This window comes from Sorex araneus, chromosome 5 (genome assembly GCF_027595985.1).
Source record: "Sorex araneus isolate mSorAra2 chromosome 5, mSorAra2.pri, whole genome shotgun sequence".
Lineage (NCBI taxonomy): Eukaryota > Metazoa > Chordata > Mammalia > Eulipotyphla > Soricidae > Sorex > Sorex araneus.
Genome location: NC_073306.1, coordinates 90123380 through 90142823, shown reverse-complemented (window position 1 = coordinate 90142823; position 19444 = coordinate 90123380). Strand labels below are relative to the sequence as shown.

General features: G+C 55.0%; 2 protein-coding genes across 3 annotated transcripts; both read left to right on the top strand.

Annotated features, from left to right (window-relative positions):
• The first annotated feature begins 5895 nt into the window (after positions 1–5895).
• LOC101545361 (glutathione S-transferase Mu 1-like) lies at positions 5896–11240 on the top strand. Of its 2 annotated transcripts, XM_004620062.2 has the most exons (8): positions 5896–6054; positions 6267–6342; positions 6717–6781; positions 7053–7134; positions 7226–7326; positions 8232–8327; positions 8409–8519; positions 10988–11240. In XM_004620062.2, exons 1-8 carry the CDS (start codon positions 6019–6021, stop codon positions 11075–11077), a joined length of 657 nt encoding a protein of 218 aa, XP_004620119.1. In that variant the 5' UTR covers positions 5896–6018; the 3' UTR covers positions 11078–11240. The 2 variants fall into 2 exon arrangements, with proteins under 2 accessions (XP_004620119.1, XP_054994677.1); XM_055138702.1 differs by lacking the exon at positions 8232–8327.
• A 1441-nt stretch (positions 11241–12681) lies between these two features.
• Positions 12682–15869, top strand: LOC101545806 (glutathione S-transferase Mu 2-like). Its single transcript, XM_004620064.2, has 8 exons — positions 12682–12767; positions 13053–13128; positions 13530–13594; positions 13862–13943; positions 14035–14135; positions 14801–14896; positions 14979–15089; positions 15524–15869. Exons 1-8 carry the CDS (start codon positions 12732–12734, stop codon positions 15611–15613), a joined length of 657 nt encoding a protein of 218 aa, XP_004620121.1. The 5' UTR covers positions 12682–12731; the 3' UTR covers positions 15614–15869.
• Positions 15870–19444: the final 3575 nt, after the last annotated feature.

Here is a 19444-nt window from a genome sequence, read left to right as displayed (position 1 = left end):
GGCAGTGTGAGACTGTAGTGGGGCGCTTAGTGAGACCAGAACAGGTGCGTGGAGAGAATTGAATAAACGGCAACTAATCATCAACCAGCCTGGCGGCCCTGTTCCCTCCTTTCTGCATCGGTTGGTGGCGACTACAGGCCGAGGTGGGGAAGGGGCACATGGCCACTGAATGCACGTGGTGGGCTAGAGAGAATGCCACCACACTGATCACTTACTTAATTTTTTGATTACACAGCACTCCATTCCCAAACACCTGTTGGTTTTTGACAAATCTTTGCAAAAATGTCTATGCAGGCCCTCTGACTTGCGCAGGATTTTTTTCTCGATGGAGACATCTGGGTTCCCTGTGTTGCATTATGGACCTTAGGTCCCAAACAGGGTTTATAAATCTGTAGCCATCATATCGGTGGACCCCATGGGTGGTTCATGCGTTCCAGACGTAGGGAAAGATAGTCACCTCCTCTCACTCCGCCTCTGCCACCCCCGACCCTCTGGGAAGACTAGGACCGGTAAAGTCTGCGATGAGCCCCTGCTTGGCACGGGCCTCAGCCCCGCCAGCCCTGTAAGGTGGCCGTCAGGCCACACCTGAAGTCCTCTTGGTCTTCTCCGAACGGGAGTTAATCCCCGCCACCCGATTTCTCGGGGAGCCACGGACTCAGGCTGGAGCGAGGTCTTGCTCTGTGCAGGAAAGGAGAAACCAGTCCCAGGCCTTACCCAGGGTTTCCAGGGTTCTTGTCTCACTCGCAGAAAAGAATTTCAGGAGTAGACAAACAGTGAAGTAAACAGATTTTATTTGGAGGTTTTTGAGGGAAGGAGGAAGGGATAAGCGGGAGAGAGGAGAGTAAGAGTAAGGTGCTCAAGAGAGAACACGGGCTTCTCCAAGGGCGGAGAGAGCCTTGAATGGGCTCTTGGGCTGGCTTTTATAGGTTCTTCTCGGGTCGTCTCCATCTAGAGTGTTCTGGGGTCTGCTTGGGGCTGGGTCACTGAAGTTAATCAGATTAAAGGAGAGGTCCGAGGATTTTCAAGAAGAGGAACTTCATGGGGAGGGGTCCAATATCTCAGGGTCTGCCTATGGTTTTATCAGGTCTTTGTCTTCCGTACCCACAAGGTGGATCAGTTCTAAAATTCTCCTTCCCAGAAACTTTGTTGACCTAAGTTTCATTGTCAAGGGCCTTTCCTTATCTACCTGCCTATATCAGCCACACTTCCAATTTGGGCTCCGTTCTCTGGCTCCCTAAATGAGTTGGGATTCTGGACCACATTGACCTGTCTGACGGCTCTGAGAGGACCCTTCACATTTCTCTCAAAATGTTAAAAGGGAGTTAGAGAAATGCTAAAGTCAGAGGAAGAGAAACAGTGTCTAATCAGGGGTCAGAGTGATACAGAAAGAACATCCAAGACTGTTCTTTCTAGATAGACAATTGGATGGTGACATTTCTAGAACTAAAGACAAAGAATGAAAAACACTTTGTCATGCAATCTATGACTATAAAATAAAAATATGGGGTTTCTAGGGAGTAGAACAAACACCTATTCAGGGCAAGGCCCTGAGTTTTGATCCTGGGCACCGCATGGACCCACCCCTGAGCACTGCCAGAAGTAGCCCTGGTGTTTTCTAGTGTTAGAGTGGAGTCGACCACCCCTCAAGGATGGAGAATAGAGCCGATAATGCAAATCACATAGCGAGGCTTATTGCACCAGCTAGCTGGGGTCCAAGTGTCCGCCCGACGCAGCAGTCTTCAACGAGGACCCTGAGCACTAGGTTCAGCAAGTTCTTATACTTTCATTTTGGCAAGTCAGCATTACTCAGCAATATCTATTACCTATAGAGTACACATCTTTTTTTTTTTTTTTTTTTTTTTTGCTTTTTGGGTTACACCTGGCGATGCACAGGGGTTACTCCTAGCTTTGCACTCAGGAATCACTCCTGGTGGTGCTCAGTGGACCATATGGGATGCTGGGATTTGAACCGGGTCGGCTGCATGCAAGGCAAACACCCTACCTGCTGTGCTATTGCTCCAGCCCCTACACATCTATTTTGTTGTTGTTGTTTTGGCCTGCAACATCCAGCCCACCTCCATGACAGTTACATTCTGGAGACCTAATCTTATTCCGGAGATGTAATCTTTGACAAAAGCATCTGGTTTTTCTGTCTTTTTGTTGTTGTTGTTGTTCCTGGAAGAAGCCTAGGTCACTCAGAAGGCCATAAAGTCTGCCACGGTGGTTCTCTGGCTAAGTGAGTCCTAACACTAGCACTGCCAGATGTGGCCCCAGGCCCCTGAGCACTGCTGGGTATGGCCTCTGCAAAATAAAATAAAATAATAGAATTTTTAAAAAAGTGAATGAGTGATTTGGGGAAAGCCCTTTATTCCTGTAAGGATCCCCGTTTTCTGCTGAATTCCATCAGAATGAGCACACCACATCATCCACAGGGAATGTCTAGTTAGTATTCGCTTGGACATTGTGAGGGAGATCCTGGGGCTCTAGCCAGGACTCTCTGACCCCTGTGTCTGTTCCCACCTGTGCTCTCTGCCCCATCTCCAGCCCCGTATGGAAACAGAAAGTCTCAGACTCTGTCAAGATGGTGATGACCATGTGAGGAAGGGACACGCAGGCATCGAGACCCTTCAGTAAAAACAATGAACAGTGTCGCCCGTGGGCTCTTCCTTCATCCCCATCACAGGGGTCAAGGGGTCAGGACCCACAATGGAGACTTTCCCCAGGAGCTACCAGAACAAGAGAAAGCGTGCAAGGCAATTGCCCTGCTCCAGCCTCTGCCTGCTTTGATCCCGAACACTGCTTGGTCCCTGAGCACCCCAGAAAGAGTTCTCTTCTATCTCCCTCCCTGACCCAGCACTACCAGATATGGCCCAAAAGAGGGGGGTGGAATTCCTCATAGCCTTGATTTCTGAAGCTTTCTCAATTAATATTAAGAAAAATTATAAGATTTACCACTAAGTAGACACATTTTAAGTTTACTGCTGTGTTCATTCCTATTTCTCACGTTTTTTGGTAGCGTATATTATATAGAAGTCTATTCATTTGTTTGGGGGTCATAATAGCAGTGCTCAGGGCTTACTCCTGGGGCTTTGCACTCAGCAATCACTCCTGGTAGGCCTTAGGGGTCCAGGTGTAGTGCCAGGGATGGAATCCAGGTTGGCTGTGCGCAAGGCAAATTCACTGTACTATCTCTCCAGCTGGGAGAAATCTGTTCCATTCCTGAGGGTTTGAGAATTGGCAGTAAAGAATGAGGCACGTGAAGCGCAGCTTGGAATTCGGCTCAGGGCATCTGACACAATGTATCTTGCTGTCTTGCAGTGTTGGCCTAAAAATCAGGATTGCTAATATTTAAAATTAAGGGAGTTTATATTAGTCCCAAAGATGGTGCCACTGGGACAGAATTTCTGGGAGTGCCCCAGTCTCCCTGCTGCAGCTGGCCTTCACTGACCCCTAGCTCCGCCAGGAGGCTCCTGGGTGATGCCTACTTTGGGGAGCTGCTGGGACAGTTCCTCTCCCTCCTTCTGGGGGACCGTGGCTTGGGGCCTGAGTCCCGAGGAGCCCATCCCAGTGTCCCTGCCCTTCCAGCAGCCTCCTCCTCTGCATCAGCCTCTCCCTCTCCCTGACCCTCTGTGTGGACATAGGCAAATGCACCTGTGTTGTCAACATCTCTCCCTCCTAGTGCCCCCTGCACCCCGGCCCACACCCCGACTTCCGGTCTGTAGTGGTCAGATGACCTACTCGTGTTGGCTCTGAGGCAGGATCAGTGCCTGTTGCTGCAATAAGGAATCTTGGAATGGACGCAGCATGTGAACACGGCTCCTACTGGGAGAGGATTCTGCTCAGGGCGAGGGAGGAAAGTCACCCTCGGAACACTCAAACCACGGCTGTGTTCCCAGCAAACATGTCATTGCTGAGGGACCAACCCTGAATGTATTGTAAAAGATCTAACTAAAGGCCAGCAGTGGGGATCACTGGGCCCTCACCGAGCTGGGAATCCACCAAGGTCCTTGGGCAGAGGCAGGCCCTGGCCGCAAAGGAGCCCCAAAGCACACCTGCCTATCCTCAGTGACTGCTCTCTGAGGAAGCAGTGATGCAGACTTCTAGGGTTCAAAGGAAATAGGTAAAGTCTGGGTGCTCCTCACCCCGCACTCCACAGGCACAGGTGGTTTGAAATTTTGTTCAACCCTGCTCTACCCCTGCTATCCTAAGAGAGAGGGAGTGGACTATAAATAAATTTTCTGGGCTGATGTAATACTGCAGCAGGCAGGGCGCTTGTCTTGCGTGTGGCCAACTGGGGTTCAATTCCCAGACCCCATATGGTTCCTTGAGCCTGCCAGGACTGAGCCCTGAATGCAGAGCCAGTAGTAAGGCCTGAACACTGCTGGGTGTGGCCCAAAAGTAAAGAAAAGAGAAACAAACAAACAAACAAACACTAGAGTGGTAGTACAGCAGGTAGGGCGCTTGCCTTGCATGTGTACAACCTGGTTGTATCCCTGGTACCGTAAGTGGTCCCTCAAGCCCTTCAGCAGTGATTCATGAGCAGTGCCAGTCCCAAAAAACAAATAAAACCATTTTCTAGATCACACACCTTCACCTTTGACTCATCAGGTGCTGTTCAATTCCCTTCTTCGACTTTCATCTTTCCACTCACCTTTGTACTCCTCTTTGAAGTAGGGAAAGGCATCATGGATCATCTGGGCCCTGCTCCCAGTTTGAACAGATCCTGCCTTCACAGATACTGGTGGGGAGGACTCTGACCCCTGGGCACAGCGGGCACCTGAGACACCCTCCACACCCTAAAGCACACATGGGCCAGAGCTGGTCGAGGGCTCACATCCATGAACCCGAGGGTGGCCAACAGCTGCTGGACCTACCCGGGCTTGTTCCAGCGGGGAGTGCTCACCACTTTGTCCACACACTGCAGCAACAAGGTCTCCTGCACCTCAGAAAACTGGTCCCCATCTTCCTTTGCTCGGGGCCAGCATGTTCCTGTGGTGGGTTGGGGAGGGAGGGCTGGAGGGGTGGTGAGAGGCACTGGGCATGAGTCACTCAGTCAGGACCCCTGAAGTCTGAGCTCTTCCTGGGCCACCTGTCCTGCAGATGGAAGGTCATCCAGCTGATAGGACAGCCAAGATGTCCTCTCTCTGAGGAGCCTGGTTCTGGTTACAGACTCAACCTTAGCCCAGAATGTCAATATTTGCATAGCTTGTCTTTCTTACCCAGATGGAGAGAAAAATGGGGACATGCTCAGTTTATGAGGGGTAACACTGGGACCACATTTCATGGTCTTGCTCCTATACTGTGGTGAGCATTTCCCCCTTCCGCCCCAGCAACTACCCCATGCTGTGTCTGGGCTGTGAGCGCCTGCATGAGACAACGTTCTTCCTGTGCTAGGAGCGGCTTTAAACCCCCCATCTGTGAGGCACCAAGACTTGGTGCTGGTCTTCTCTCAGGAGTCTGGGACTCCTGGAACCCAGGACTCAGCAAGCAGCTCAGTACAGCCCTGCGAGAGCACTGCCGGGCCTCGGGCCCTCGCTGGGCTCAGGGTAGGGGCGGGGAGCGCCAGGCGGCTGGCACCGGGCGCTCAGATCGCGGCAGCCCCAGGCAGCGGCGCTCGGAGTGCGGGCAGCTCGGCTGCCAAGCCTCGAGCGGTTGTCCTCAGTCTGGGCGACGCCCCAAAGGCCGAATCCGGGGTAGGACTCGCAGTAGCGCAAGAGAACGAGAAGTTGGAGATGGGACGGACCTGGGGGCGGAGCATACCAAGGGGCGGGGATACTTGGGGCGGGGCATACTAAGGGCGGGGCAAGTGGGCGGGGCGAGACGGCCCAGGGGCGGGGCGGGATCCAAGGGGAAGGGCATACCAAGGGGCGTGGCGTGGCGTGCCGTGGCGGGCGGGGTGGGGAGGCCCAGGGGGCGGGGTAGACAGGGTACACCAGGCCCCGCCCCGCAGCGGGCTTCCGGCTGGAGTTTCAGGGGCTCTAGGCCAGTGCCAGGCTCAAAGTCCACAAAGCGCCAGCCATGACCGTGACCTTGGGTTACTGGGACATTCGCGGGGTAAGCGAGCGGTCTGCGGGGACGGGGGATGGCGGCGTCCGCGGGGAAGTGCTGAGCCGCTGGGGACTGTTCTGCACGGGTGCTGGGGAGGAGGGCCCGTTTGTGTGTCCAGTGGAGGGGCGGGCAGGGGAGGCCCGAAGTTGACTGGAGATGAGCTTGTCCCAGATGAGTCAGGATTCGCATGTCAGCCTTCTCCCCCGCATCTCTCCCAGCTGGCTCACGCCATCCGCCTGCTCCTGGAATACACAGACTCCAACTATGTGGAAAAGCTGTACTCCATGGGTGACGGTAATGCCATCCGGGCCTGCTCCAGTTCTGCCCGCCCCGTGCTGACATGGTGCCACACCCCATGCCCCCGGGCCCCTCTGAGGGGTGAGGGCTGGGGTGACCCCTTTCCCTCAGCCCCTGCTGGGTGCTGCTTGTCCCTCCAGGCGAAGCTGACAGGGGCTCCCGGCCTCCTGAGCAGTGATGGGATGGGCTCTTTTTGGGTCACCTGAGCAGACCTCCCCGAGCCTTCTCAGTGTCTTCCCCTCAAACTGCAATGAGAGTCTTGGTGAGAGTCCAGACCCAGAGGTTTGCAGGGCCGGGCTCATGCATTTGTTCATCCCGGAATATGGCTGGGCTTTGGGGAGATCTGTCCTCACTCCATCTTCTCCACACAGCTCCCGACTATGACAGAAGCCAGTGGCTGGATGAAAAATTCAAGTTGGGCTTTGACTTCCCCAATGTAGGTGCAGGACCTGACTGGGTTTGGGGGTGTGGGATGTGTGAGGGGTGTGCCTTCTGTCCCAGCTGAGAGCATCAGGACCTGGTGCCTCTGGCCCCCTGAGTTTTCGGGGTGCTGCCCAGCCTCTCCCTGGTGCTGGGCTCCAGCTCATTCAGTCCTCTGACGGGTTAACTTTGTGCCCACCCCGGCCAGACACTGGAGGGCCGGGTCCAGGGGAAGGTAGGGTCCCAGGGAGCCTGGGGACCCCGTGATGTGCCCTGTTGCCTTTCAGCTGCCCTACTTAATTGATGGGCCTCACAAGATCACCCAGAGCAATGCCATCCTTCGCTACCTGGCTCGCAAGCACAACCTGTGTGAGTGTTGGTGGTGCAGGCACGCACAGGGGACAGGTGGGGTGCCCGGGCTGGCCTGGGGTGCTGAGGGGAGTGTGTGGTGTGTCTGCAGGTGGGGAGACGGAAGAGGAGAAGATTCGTGTGGACATCCTGGAGAACCAGGCCATGGACACCGCAAATGATCTGGCTCGGGTGTGCTACAGCCCTGACTTTGTGAGTTTCTCCTGCTGGGCTGGACGGGGCTTTCATGGGATCTCAGATTCCTGTGGCATCTCTGCAGTTTTTTGGTCACTGGAACTTCAGGAGCCACTGATATACCTGAAGTTTCCGTAACGATCAGCATACTCTCCTTCATGTGCCCTAGTGCATCAGTGGAAACAGACTCAGTTCACCCAGTAGCAGCCAGGACTCTGCCCTCATTTCCTCAGTGCTTACCTGTGAGGCGAGTGCTGGCTCCCCGAACCAGGACGGACCCACCACGTTTGCCCAGTGGACTGTGCATAGTGAGCCATAGCCTTTTGTGTCACTAATTCCTCCCAGCCTTACAAGTTCTCATCTCTCCAAACCGCCTTGGAACCCTTCTTTTTATTTATTTATTTATGTATTTATGTATTTTTGTTTTAGTTTCTGGGCCAAACCCAGCAGAGCATGGAGGCTAGTCTGTGCTCAGTGCTTGGAGATTCTTCCTCAGAGGTGCTGGAATTGAATCCTGGGGCGCCTGAATACGAAGCCCACGTGTCAGTCCTCTGAGCACTTGCCTGTATGCACTCATTTTTCTCTCCATCACAGCTAGGTCATGGCTTCTTCTCCAGGACTTTTGAGTTATTATCACTCTTGGTTTCTCCCTGAAATCCTCAGAGCTGGCCAGGTGCTCATGGACCCCTGGGTTATGGGAGAGGGAGTGACAGATCAGGGACACAGGGATGTGGGTATCCCACCACCCCATAGGACTCACAGATGGGGGGACCCATAGGACTCTGATATCACAGTGGTTGGTATCAGAGCTGGCCCCCACTGGGTATAGTTTGGTACACACTGCTTGCCCTCTGCCACTCCTTGGGGGCAGGTGACACTTGCCCAGGGAGCAGGGGTGAGTTGACAGCTGCTCTGTGTCTCAGGAGAAGCTGAAGCCGGGCTACTTGAAGGGACTCCCCGATACGCTGAAGCAGTTCTCACAGTTTCTGGGGAAGAGGCCCTGGTTTGCAGGGGACAAGGTAAAGGGGTTGTCTGGGCCATGGAGGCTGTTGGGTTTCCCAGATGAGTGGGGGCACTCACTCCTCCCCGCGTCTCTGCAGCTCACGTACGTGGACTTCCTGGCTTATGACGTCCTTGACCTGCACCGTGTATTTGAGCCCACATGCCTGGATGCGTTCTCCAACCTTCAGGACTTCATCAGCCGCGTGCAGGTGATGCCATGAGCCTCCTCGGACGCATGGCCGTCTCCTCCCCCTTGTGTTTCCTGTGCTGGAGATGCATCCTAAGGACAGAATGGGCATACACTAGCTTGCCTGTGGACTCGCTTAAGCCAGAATCCGGGCCATCATCATGCCTAGATTATGTCACGTTTAATCTCTCAACAATTTTCCACAGTAGAAGAATTACACCTCTGTGTTACAGATAAGGAACCTGAGGTTGGAAGATGATTACTCGGCAATGCTGGGATCCCTGGCCTCAAGTGTTGTTGCTAGGCAGAAGCTTATATGCCCAGGTCCTTTCTAGCCTGATGTGCAACCTTAGGCAGTGTTGAGCAGATGGTCCAGGAGTGGGCATGTAGCTGGAAGAGGGGGAAGAAATACAGGGAAGGCTTGTATCTAAGGCTCAGGCAGTACTTCGTCTCATTCTAGAAAATTCTGCAGTCATCAGATAACTGGGCATAGCTGTGATTCCCAGAGCAAGAGTTACTTCTGGGATGTAAACACATGAAGGATCCCCCTGAGAAGGGTTTGTCTCAGGATAAGAGTCAGGGAACTTTCTTTCCCTTTGTCCCTCTTACATTCTTTTTCCTTTTTTCTATTTCATAACTTTTATTGTTGTGACAATGTTCAATAGGATTAGAAAATTTAAAATATTCTAATATTCTAACATATAATATTTGGTATTAAAAAGAGTAAAAGGATCAATTCTATACATTGGACCAGTATTCATTCTGCCTAGTTTTCTATACGTTCAACATGTGCACTTAGAATCCCTGATTTATTTATTTATTTTTATACATTTTTTTAATTGAATCACTGTGTGATAGACCCTTACAAAACTGTTCTGGATTCAGTCATACAATGTTCCAACACCCATCCCTCCACCAGTGTATACCTTTCCCAGCACCAGTGTCCCCAGTTTGCCTCCATTCACCACCACCCCCGCAGCCTGGCTCTCTCTATGTCTATGACAGGTGCTTTTCTTCTCTCTCTCTCTCTTGCATTCTGACCCCAGTTAGCCCGACTCTCTCTTGCAGAGGGGGCTGGTTTATTTCCAGCATGTACAGGGATCTGGGGATGAGGCTCCATGACAGGCACATGGGAGGCACAGAGGGGAACAGCCTGGAGCCCCTCCTGGGCTCAGTGTCGCTGCAGAGTGACAGGGAGCGCGTGGCTGTTGCTGTGGGACCAGTGAGGGCCCCGCTGGGCTCTCCTACTGCTCCCCTTGCTCCCCCCGCTCAAGGGAGCAATGTCTGTTTAAGTCGTCAGAGACCGAGTTCAGAGAATGAGCACTCGGGCTTTAGTGGCGTGTGTGCAGGTGTGTGGGAGGGTGGGGACCAGCCCGGGGCTCTGCATACAGGGACAGAGTTTCCAGCTGTCCCGTTCCTGGCCTTCAGTCTGCCTCCATCCCGCCCCACTGTGAGGAATCTTCTGTTCTCTTTCCTGGGCCTGTTCGGGCGAATCACTTGGGGATTCGGCAAGGCTGTAGTAGTGATGGGAGACATGGGTGTCCCCTAGCTTTGGACCTGGCAGGTCTCAACAAGGCCCCCCAGTGGGAATCCTTTGACCAGGGGTGCTGTGCTCTGGGTTCCAGCACCCAGAGGGTCCTTGGCGAGAGGCTCTCAACTGACAGGTTGTGGGAAGACTCCACCCAGCCCAGTCCCTGGTCCGTCCCTGTTCCCAGCACTCATGTCACCTGGCCTCTCGCCTCCTTCCTCCTTCCTCCTGTGCTCCTGTCTCCTACTCTGCTGAGTCATGAGGAGCCAGGTCCTCTGCAGGCTGCCCTGGCACACTCGGAGCGTCTGGTTCTGCTTTGTTCCCACAGTGGGACCCTGGGAAGCCTGGTACCTCCTTCTGAAGCAGGAACCAGTGTGAAAGATGGGGCTGGAGCCCCTGAGGGGGAGTGGAGGGGAACACTGTAGGAAGAGTTCAGAATGGGAAGAGAGAGACAGGCTGCTTTCCTGCCTGTGTGGGGACTGAGGAAGCTGCTTCATGTCTGCGTGCCTCAGTTTCCCTTCTGATAAAGCTGATTGCAGGGTGGTGGGTTTTTTTTTCTTTTTGGATCACACCCAGCTATGATCAGGGGTTACTCCTGGCTCTGCACTCAGGAATTACTCCCCTGCAGTGCTGGGGGAACCATATGGGGATGCCGGGGATCAAACCCGGGTCGGCCACATGCAAGGCAAATGCCCTACCTACTATCGCTCCAGCACCGGGTGATGGATTCTAAGGCTGTCTCATAATTCTAGTGGATTAAAGCACTGAGCCTTGTGGAACTGCTAGTGTAGTCTGAGTAAGATATTTGTTCTAGAAAATTTGGAACATTGGCAGGAGGTGCTGGCGAGCAGGACGGCCGTCTCCTGCCATGTCCATTGCCCCCACAGTGCAGGTTGTGTGTCCAAGGCTCTGCCAGAGGAGCTGCTGGCCTGGCTGACACCGACCTTCTCTCTCCCATGCAGGGCCTGAAGAAGATCTCCGCCTACATGCAGTCCCCCCGCTTCCGGCCGCACCCCATTTATACCAAGGTTGCCGTGTGGGGCAACAAGTAATCTTCAGGAGCTGCGAGCTGACTGGCTCCTGGGGACTCCTGGAGCCACTGCGTCATCCCGATGTCCCTGGTCACCACTTCCCTCCCAATGTTCTCATTTCCATGTTCTCCCTGCCCGTGTGAGCCCAGCCCCACTGCTCCCCAGTAAAGCTTCCCTCCCTCTGCCTGTCTGTCTGTCTGTCTTCTTCCTCTGGGTCCTAGAGCTGCTGTTTCTCATGACAGTCAGGAGGTGCTGGGCTGAGGGATTAGGGGACAACATGGCCACCTTTGTGTTCTGATGGTCCCCAAACCAGGGAGTGCCTACGGGTGCTGGGAAGGGCGACCTCTGTGTGGGGTGGTCCTTTCCCCTTATTTGTGCGGGGCTGAGTGTGTGAGTGAGCAGAGGAACCCCGGCTCCTTCTCTCCTTGGTGTGAGGCTTTTCCCAGTGTGGGGGACCCTAGTCTCCTCCCAGAGGCTCTAGGAGCCCTGTCCAGGCTGCTGTGCCATCAGGGCCTGGACTCTGGGGTCCCCTTAGGGCCCACTGCCCAGCGAGGGACTCTGATCATGCATGTCTGAAATTGTGAGTCTAGTGCAGCCCTCTTGGGCGTCCGGAGCTCTGGGCTGAGACTCAGCACTCTCGTAGCCTCACTCGGTCTCCGGTGAGCAGGGGTGGTGGTCACATGTCTCTCTGCCACTGGCTTTTCTTTATACGGAATGTGACGAGTCAGTGGCCTGAACAGACTGAGCATCCTTCATAGGAGAAGTTAGTTGAGTTGGGGGTATGTGGGGAGATGGGGCCGAGGTCCGGGAGATGGTGCAGGGTTTAGGTACAGCCTTGAATGCAGCCACCTGATTCCAACCCCACACACATGCCCTTCCCAAGCACGACCAGCATCATGTGGCCGGAGAGTTAGGGGCTCCAGAACTCCTGAGCATGGCTTGGGAGCCCCTCCCCAAGGAAAAGAGGGAAGTTCCTAGAAACAGTGGTAGTGAAGGCTGACACTCTGCTGGCAATGGGGCAGTAACATTTTATTCCTAAAAAAGCCAAACCAAGAATAGCTGATTCCTTGCATTGGTTCTGAGGGGTGAATCCAAGGTCTGTGGCATGTCCTATGACCTTCACGTCCCCCTCAGCATGGATCCTCTGGGAAGATCTCCATCCAGTTGAGAGGAAGGTTCTAGAACCCTGGGGGTGCCCTTACCTGGTGCTCTTACGTAATCCTGCAGCCTGCTGGCTGCTGAGGCAAGGTTCAAGCAGCAGGGAGGGCTCTGGGCAGCAGCTGGCTGAGCCCCAGAGGGTGGTGGTGCATCTGGATGTGGTCAGGTATCCTGACCAGGCAAAGGGAGGGAGGAGGAAGTGCTACTTTACACTATGGAGGGGCCAGGGTGGGCAGGGGCAGTGCGTGAGGGCACAGGTGGCATGAGTGTCAGGGTGCCAGAGCCAGTCCGGACTCTAGGCTGGAAGGTTCAGTGGCACCTCTCCTGCCTGTGCTGTGTCTGGGCCTCTGTGGTCCCTCCTCTCAGGGGCAGGAAGGGGTGTGAACCAGGGGGATGGGGTGTGGGGGTGGGAGGGGTGGGGATGGCTCTGAGCTCTGGCCACGCCCCAGCCCTGCTCAGCGCATAAAGCCAGAGCCCAGCTCAGCAGAGCCGTCTGCTCCAAGACAGAACCTGCACCATGGTTATGACCTTGGGGTACTGGGACCTTCGGGGGGTGAGTGAGGGTCTGGGGGTCATGGAAGGGGACATGTGGGAGGTGCTGGGTGCTGGGGTGTGTTGTAATGTGGTTCCTTCTAGGGCCTGCTGGGACCCAGGCCACCCCTTAGGGTGTGTGTGTGTGTGTGTGTGTGTGTGTGTGTGTGTGTGTGTGGTGTGTATGTGTGTGTGTGTGTGGTGTGTATGTGTGTGTGGTGGCTGGTGTGAGAGGGAAGGCTGGGGGTGTGTATAGAGATCACCTGGGGTCGGGGTTCCCCTTGTCTGACTGTGGCCGTTTTCCCAGCTGGCTCACGCCATCCGCCTGCTCCTGGAATACACGGACACCAAGTACGAGGAGAAGAAGTACGGGATGGGCGACGGTAATGGCCAGGGCCTTGTGTATCTCTGAGTTCTGCAGATCCTCATGAGGACTCCAGTGCTGGCCTCCTGTCCCTCTGTCTCCCTCGCCATGAGACAGGCTGCCGCACCCTCACCCCTCTGAGGGTGCTGCTTGCTTTCAAGGCAGGGCCGGTGAGATTGCTACATCTCAAACTGAAGTTTGGATGGCTTCCACCTAGGGCTTTGCCTCAATCCTGCCTAAACCTTTCCCTGGTGGTTTCAGGTTCTTCTGCCTGCTGGTTTCCCTCTAAACTGGAATGTGAGACTTGGCTCAGATTACAAATCCCCTGCTTCTGGGGTCATGACACTGATTTAACTGTAGCTCCCTGAAGTGAGGGGTGGGCACTGGGGAGTCTGTTCTCACTCTATCTTCTCCACACAGCTCCCGACTATGACAGAAGCCAGTGGCTGAATGAGAAATTCAAGCTGGGCCTCGACTTCCCCAACGTAGGTTCAGGGCCTGGTGGGGTGTGGGGGTGTGGGATGTGTGAGGGGTGCGCCTTCTCCTGTCCCATCAGGGCCTGGTGCCTCTGCCCCCCTGAGTTTCCGGGGTGCTGCCCTGCCTCTCCCTGGTGCTGGGCTCCAGCTCATTCAGTCCTCTGATGGGTTAACTTTGTGCCTACCCTGGCTAGGCACTGGAGGGTCGGGTCCCTGTGGGGAAGGTGGGGTGCCGGGGAGCCTGGGGACCCCGTGATGTGCCCTGTTGCCTTTCAGCTGCCCTACTTAATTGATGGGCCTCACAAGATCACCCAGAGCAACGCCATCCTTCGATACTTGGCTCGCAAGCACAACCTGTGTGAGTGTTGGTGGGGCGGGCTCGCACAGGGGACAGGTGGGGTGCCCGGGCTGGCCTGGGGTGCTGAGGGGAGTGTGTGGTGTGTCTGCAGGTGGGGAGACGGAAGAGGAGAAGATTCGTGTGGATGTTGTGGAGAACCAGACTATGGACACACGCATGCAAATGGCCCGGGTGTGCTACAGCCCTGACTTTGTGAGTCCGTTCTGCCATGCTCACACCTCAGCACCGTGCTGGGTCGGCTTTGACTGGAGAGGTGGTGAACTTGTCTTGTGGAGACTGGCCTTCCTTGGTGACTTCCTTTGAGCTCTAGATCACCCAGAATTTCCCAATGGTTTGCAGACTGATTTCCATGTGTTAGATCGTCCAGTGAAAGTGGACTCAGTGTCCTCTGATCAAAGGCCAAGTGCTCCCGGGGCTGAGCCTGTGCTTACAGGACCTCTCACTAGCCCCCTAGTGAGGGGCACATGACTTCCGTGACAGGTCGGGGTCAGCTGCGAGCCCTGGTTCCTCTGCCTTCTCCGCAGACTCTCACCTCCTCAGCAGGCTAGCTTGGCATCCCTGTTCATTGTCCTCACGGGGACTCACGGCTCTCCTACCTAGTTAGTTCTGTGCTTCTGCCCCACAGGACCAGCTGGTCAGTATCCTGTGGCCTTCTGGGTCTGACCTGAAGGGGAGTTTGGACATTTGGAAGGGTGGGGTGACAGGTGAAGGGACAGTGGACTGCCACCCCATTGACTCACCCGGGCAGGGGGTGCTCATGGGTAGATGACGTCAGCGCCTGGGGGACATGCCACTCACCTGTGTATGGCCGCGGGGAGTCAGGAGACACCCACACCGGGACCTGGTTTGTGTCACAGGAGAAGCTGAAACCGGAGTACGTAGAAGGGCTTCCTGAGAAGATGAAGCAGTACTCGCAGTGTCTGGGCAAGAGGCCCTGGTTTGCAGGGGAGAAGGTAACACTGATGCGGGGTGAAGGGCATGGTCACGCATCCTGAACTTGGGCTCTGGGGCTCACTCTTCCTGGCGTCTCTACAGCTCACCTACGTGGATTTTCTGGCCTATGATGTTCTTGACCAGAACCGCCTGTTTGTACCCACCTGTCTGGATCCCTTCCAGAACCTAAAGGACTTCATGACCCGTTTTGAGGTGCCTTACCTGATATCCCCCCCAGCCTCTTGCTCCTGAAGCAGGAGCGGGTATGAAAGATAGCGTTGGGACCCTGAGGGAGTGGAGGGGAGCACTGTAGGAAGAGTCCAGAATGGGGAGAGAGCTAAGCTGCTTTCCTGCCTGTGTGGGGACTGAGGAAGTAGCTTCATGCCTGAGTGCCTCAGTTTCTCGTATAAGCTGCTTGTTGAGCCTCTCTTTTGGGGTGAATGTTGATTTTAGTCTGCCTCTTGTCCTGTGGTGATTTCAGGCTCCTGCATGGTGCAGAGTCTAACTGTGTTGGCAGAAACATTGGTCGGATTTGGGGCATCCCAGAAATAGTGTCATTTGGCCCTTGGCTGGCCTCACAGTCCGCACTCCGTGTGTGGGGTGATTGCACCGCACCTTGACCTAATCTGGCTTCCCTCCCCTTGTAGGGCCTGAAGAGGATCTCTGCCTACATGAAGTCCAGCCGCTACCGCCCCAGCCCCGTGTATGCCAAGATGGCGCTATGGGGCAACAAGTAGGCGCCGCGAGGAAGGAGGCAGAGGGGGCAGATCTGTTACTTCTGTGTGGAGGCTTGTGGAATCCAGGGTCTCCTGCACCCCAGAGTCACCCCGTTGTGATTTCTCCTCCTTTCCCCTCTCCCTGACTGGCTTCATGGTTCCTTCCAGCTGGAGCCCCTGCCTCTGCTCCATGTGGGGAGGGGGCCTGTGTCCTAGCTGCCCTAGAGACCAGGGCGGCTTCCTGTGGGGGTGCCCCGCCCTGCTGCTCCCCAGTAAAGCCTCCCTCCGTCTTCCGTGTCCTGTCTTCTTTCTCTGGGTCCCCGGACTCTGGCCGGAGTTGCTGTTTCCCAAGACTGATGGGAAGTGCTGGGCTGAGAGATGGGGGACAGTGGGTGGGATTGTGTGGCCACCTTCATTTTCCTGGGGACCCCAGGACAGAAGGCCTTATGGGGTACTGGGCAGTGCGGCCTCTTTGTGGGGCGTTTCTCCCCATCCGCCCAGGGAAACGCTTGGCTGTGCAGGGCTGAGTGTGTGAGTGGCCAGGCCCTGGACTTGGGTCCCCATGGGGGAGCTCCATCTGCTCCCCTGCCTTGCAAGAGGCTCTTCTCAGGGACGCGAGGCAGCTGTGCCCATCAGGACCTGGACTCTTGCTGCTCTCTCGTGTCTCGCTGCCCAGGACAGTGTGGTTCTGAGCATGTATGTCTGAAACTGTGTCTAGTACTCCACTTTGGGGGCTCTGGAGTTCTGGGTTGGGGCTCAGCCCTCTCTGGCCTCACACAGCTGTTGGCGCTCAGTCTGTGGCTGTGTGGGCATCTTGGGCCCCAGGACTTCCTTCCTAGATGATCTGTTGTTAACTGGACATGGTCAAGGTCTGGTGTCCAAAGCCTGTGTGTAGATGTAGGGATTGAGGTTGGTCGTGGGGTGACAGTCTCATGGGAGGAAGGTAGGGGCTGTCTCTCAATGCTGTCATAGATGGGGCCCAGTAGACTCCGAGGACTGTGGGTGCGTGATATCACCGTAGAGCCCCTCGGGAGCAGTCAGGACGCGGCTGCTCCCCTGGGCCCTGGGGTCCAGTGCTTGGGGCAATATCTCTGCACCTGGACTGGGGGTGACACGAGGCAGCTCTGCTGTGTCTCAGGGCAAAGAGGAGCCGGACTATTTGGAAGAATCTGGCGGTCCTGCTGAGAGCGGGGTGGAGGGGATGAGACACAGGGTGTGGGAGTTGTCCTCCAGGTTCCAGCTGGGGCTTGTGCACCCCGGGGCTATGTGCTCATCCGTGGGATCGGTTTCCTGCGTCATTTTCGATACTCTCCTTCCATTGCAGCCCAAGTCTCTGGCTGCGTTCCCACACCTGGAGGAATTCAGGCTCACCTTCCCTGATCTTGCTGCTTCTTTGTTTCTTTTATGTTCCGTCCTCTCCCTGATGTTTCCTTGGTGTGAAGCTGAAAAGCAGAAGAGGCCTTCAGGGGATGTGGACAGAACCAGGGCAACATTCTGGATGGAGACTTGCAAACATCCGGCTTTCCTGCATCCCAGAATCAGCCCATTGCTGGATCTTTCAGTCGGGGTGCTGTGCTTAGTGGTCCATGGGCTGCATATTGTAATCATTGCATTTGATTCCTGGCACCACCAAAAGTAAATTTTTAAGTAATTTTATATGGTAGAAGAACCACCAACTCTATTTTATTTTTTTCCAAGCTAAGGAATAGGAGGCTGGGAGGAGAATAATAGCTCAGCTCAGAAGCCAGCCCAAGCCCTGCTGCTCCCTCGTCCTCTGGCCTCTCCGGGCTGTGCTCTGTGGCTCTTCCTTTCCTGAGTCACAGGGACAAGTCTAAAACCCTTTTCCGGCTCAATTCCCAGCTCAGGGCAGAGCAGCTGAGGCCTTAGTTCAGGTGTGGGTGCTGCTGGCGCTGGTGCAGGGGGACCTGGAAGGATGGTGGGGGAACAGACAGGGACAGTGTCCACTGCGCATGCCAGAAAACTCTGCAGCCATCCCAGCACTGTGTGGGGCAGCACTCAGGTCCCCCAGACCATGCAGGGCTGGGATTTGAACATGAATGGGTCCCTAGGAATGGGTTCTCTTGTCATCTGTGTTGGGGACTGTCTCCCAGTTACCCCAGCTCTCTCTTGCAGAGGGGGGCTGGTTTATTTCCACCATGTCCAGGGATCTGATCAAAGGATGAGGGTCAGTAGAGGCACACATGGGGTCACAGGGGGGAGTCCCCCTGCTCCCCTCCCCTGCTCAGTGCAGCTGGAGAGTGATAGGGAGCAGTGGGGTGGTGGGTGTGGGACCAGCGGCCACTGGAGGGGCACAGTTGGGCTCTCCTCCCACTTCTCATCACACTGAGTCAGTTTTGGGGGAGAAACTTTTTTTTTTATAATTTATTTATTTATTTTTAATTAGTGAATCACCGTGAGGGCACATTTACAGATTTATACACTTTTGTGCTTATGCTTCCCTCATACAAAGTTCGGGAACCCATCCCTTCACCAGTGCCCATTCTCCACCACCAGTAAACCCAGCATCCCTCCCACCCTCCCCAGTCCCATCTCCCCCCACCCCACCCTGCCACTGTGGCAGGGCATTCCCTTCTGCTCTCTCTCTCTAATTAGCCGCTGTGGTTTGCAATAAAGGTGTTGAGTGGCCGCTGTGCTCAGTCTCTAGCCCTCATTCAGCCCGCAACTCCCTTCTCCCGAATGGCCTTCGACTACATTATACTTGGTGATTCCCTTCTCTGAGTTGCCCTTTCCCCAGAATGTGAGGCCAGCCTCCAAGCCGTGGAGTCAACCTCCTGGTACTTGTTTGTACCATTCTTGGGTGTTAGTCTCCCACTCTGTTATTCTATATACCATAGATGAGTGCAATCTTTCTATGTCTGTCTCTCTCTTTCTGACTCATTTCACTCAGCATAAAACTTTTCATGCCGATGGGGGAGAAACTTATCTGCTACAGAGACTGAGGATTTGAAGCCTTTGTTCACTGCTCTTATGTCAACATCTGTCTCTTCTCACTCATTATCCTGAAATTGGCATATTTTGTTTTCCTGGGCTCTAGTTCTCAGCCAAGCTGTCAGTGGTGGTACCTGCATAAGAGCTGGGCTGGCGTAGAGGTCAGGCAGAGAGGGCAGCTGTGTCCTGCAGCTTCTCTGGGTGAGTCTGAGCCACTGGGCCCGGCAGCCCCAGGACCTTCGCCTCAGTGGTTCTGTCTCAGCAGGCTGATTTCCAGCACACCCACACGCGTTCAGGAATGAGCATGCAGCAGAAATGCCCCGTGAGATGGGTCCAGCTCAGCCTGGGCCCTGGACCGTCCCCGTTTCCAGCACTCATGGTGCCTGGGCTGGCCTCCTGCTCCCCCTCCTCCGTGCTCCTGTCTCCTGCTCTGCTGAGTCACGAGTCACCGGGAGCCCAGCCCTCTGCAGGCTGCCAGGGCACACTTGGAGAGTCTGGTTCTGGTCTGTCCCCATGGTGGGACCCTGGGAAGCCTGAGGGTCTCTAATACCTGCTCCTTCTGAAGCAGGAGCAGGTATTAGAGACAGGTCTGGGGCGTCTGGGTGGGTGTGGGAGTGAAGGGGAGCACTGAAGGAGGAGTCCAGAATGGGGAGAAAGCCAGGATGCCTTACTGCCTGTGTGGGGACTGAGGAAGCTTTTTCATGCCTGTGTGCCTCAGTTTCCCTTCTGACAAATAGTGATGGGGATCCTTCCTCGTGGCATAGCTGTGCATATTCAGTCTTCTAATGATCTCTAACTCATGTAGAACACAGCACAGTGCTGATAACCCTAATGTGGAGGTACTTATATAGCATATATGTGGCAGAGAATAAGGAGTTATTGCTGTGGGTCAGCAGGACTCTG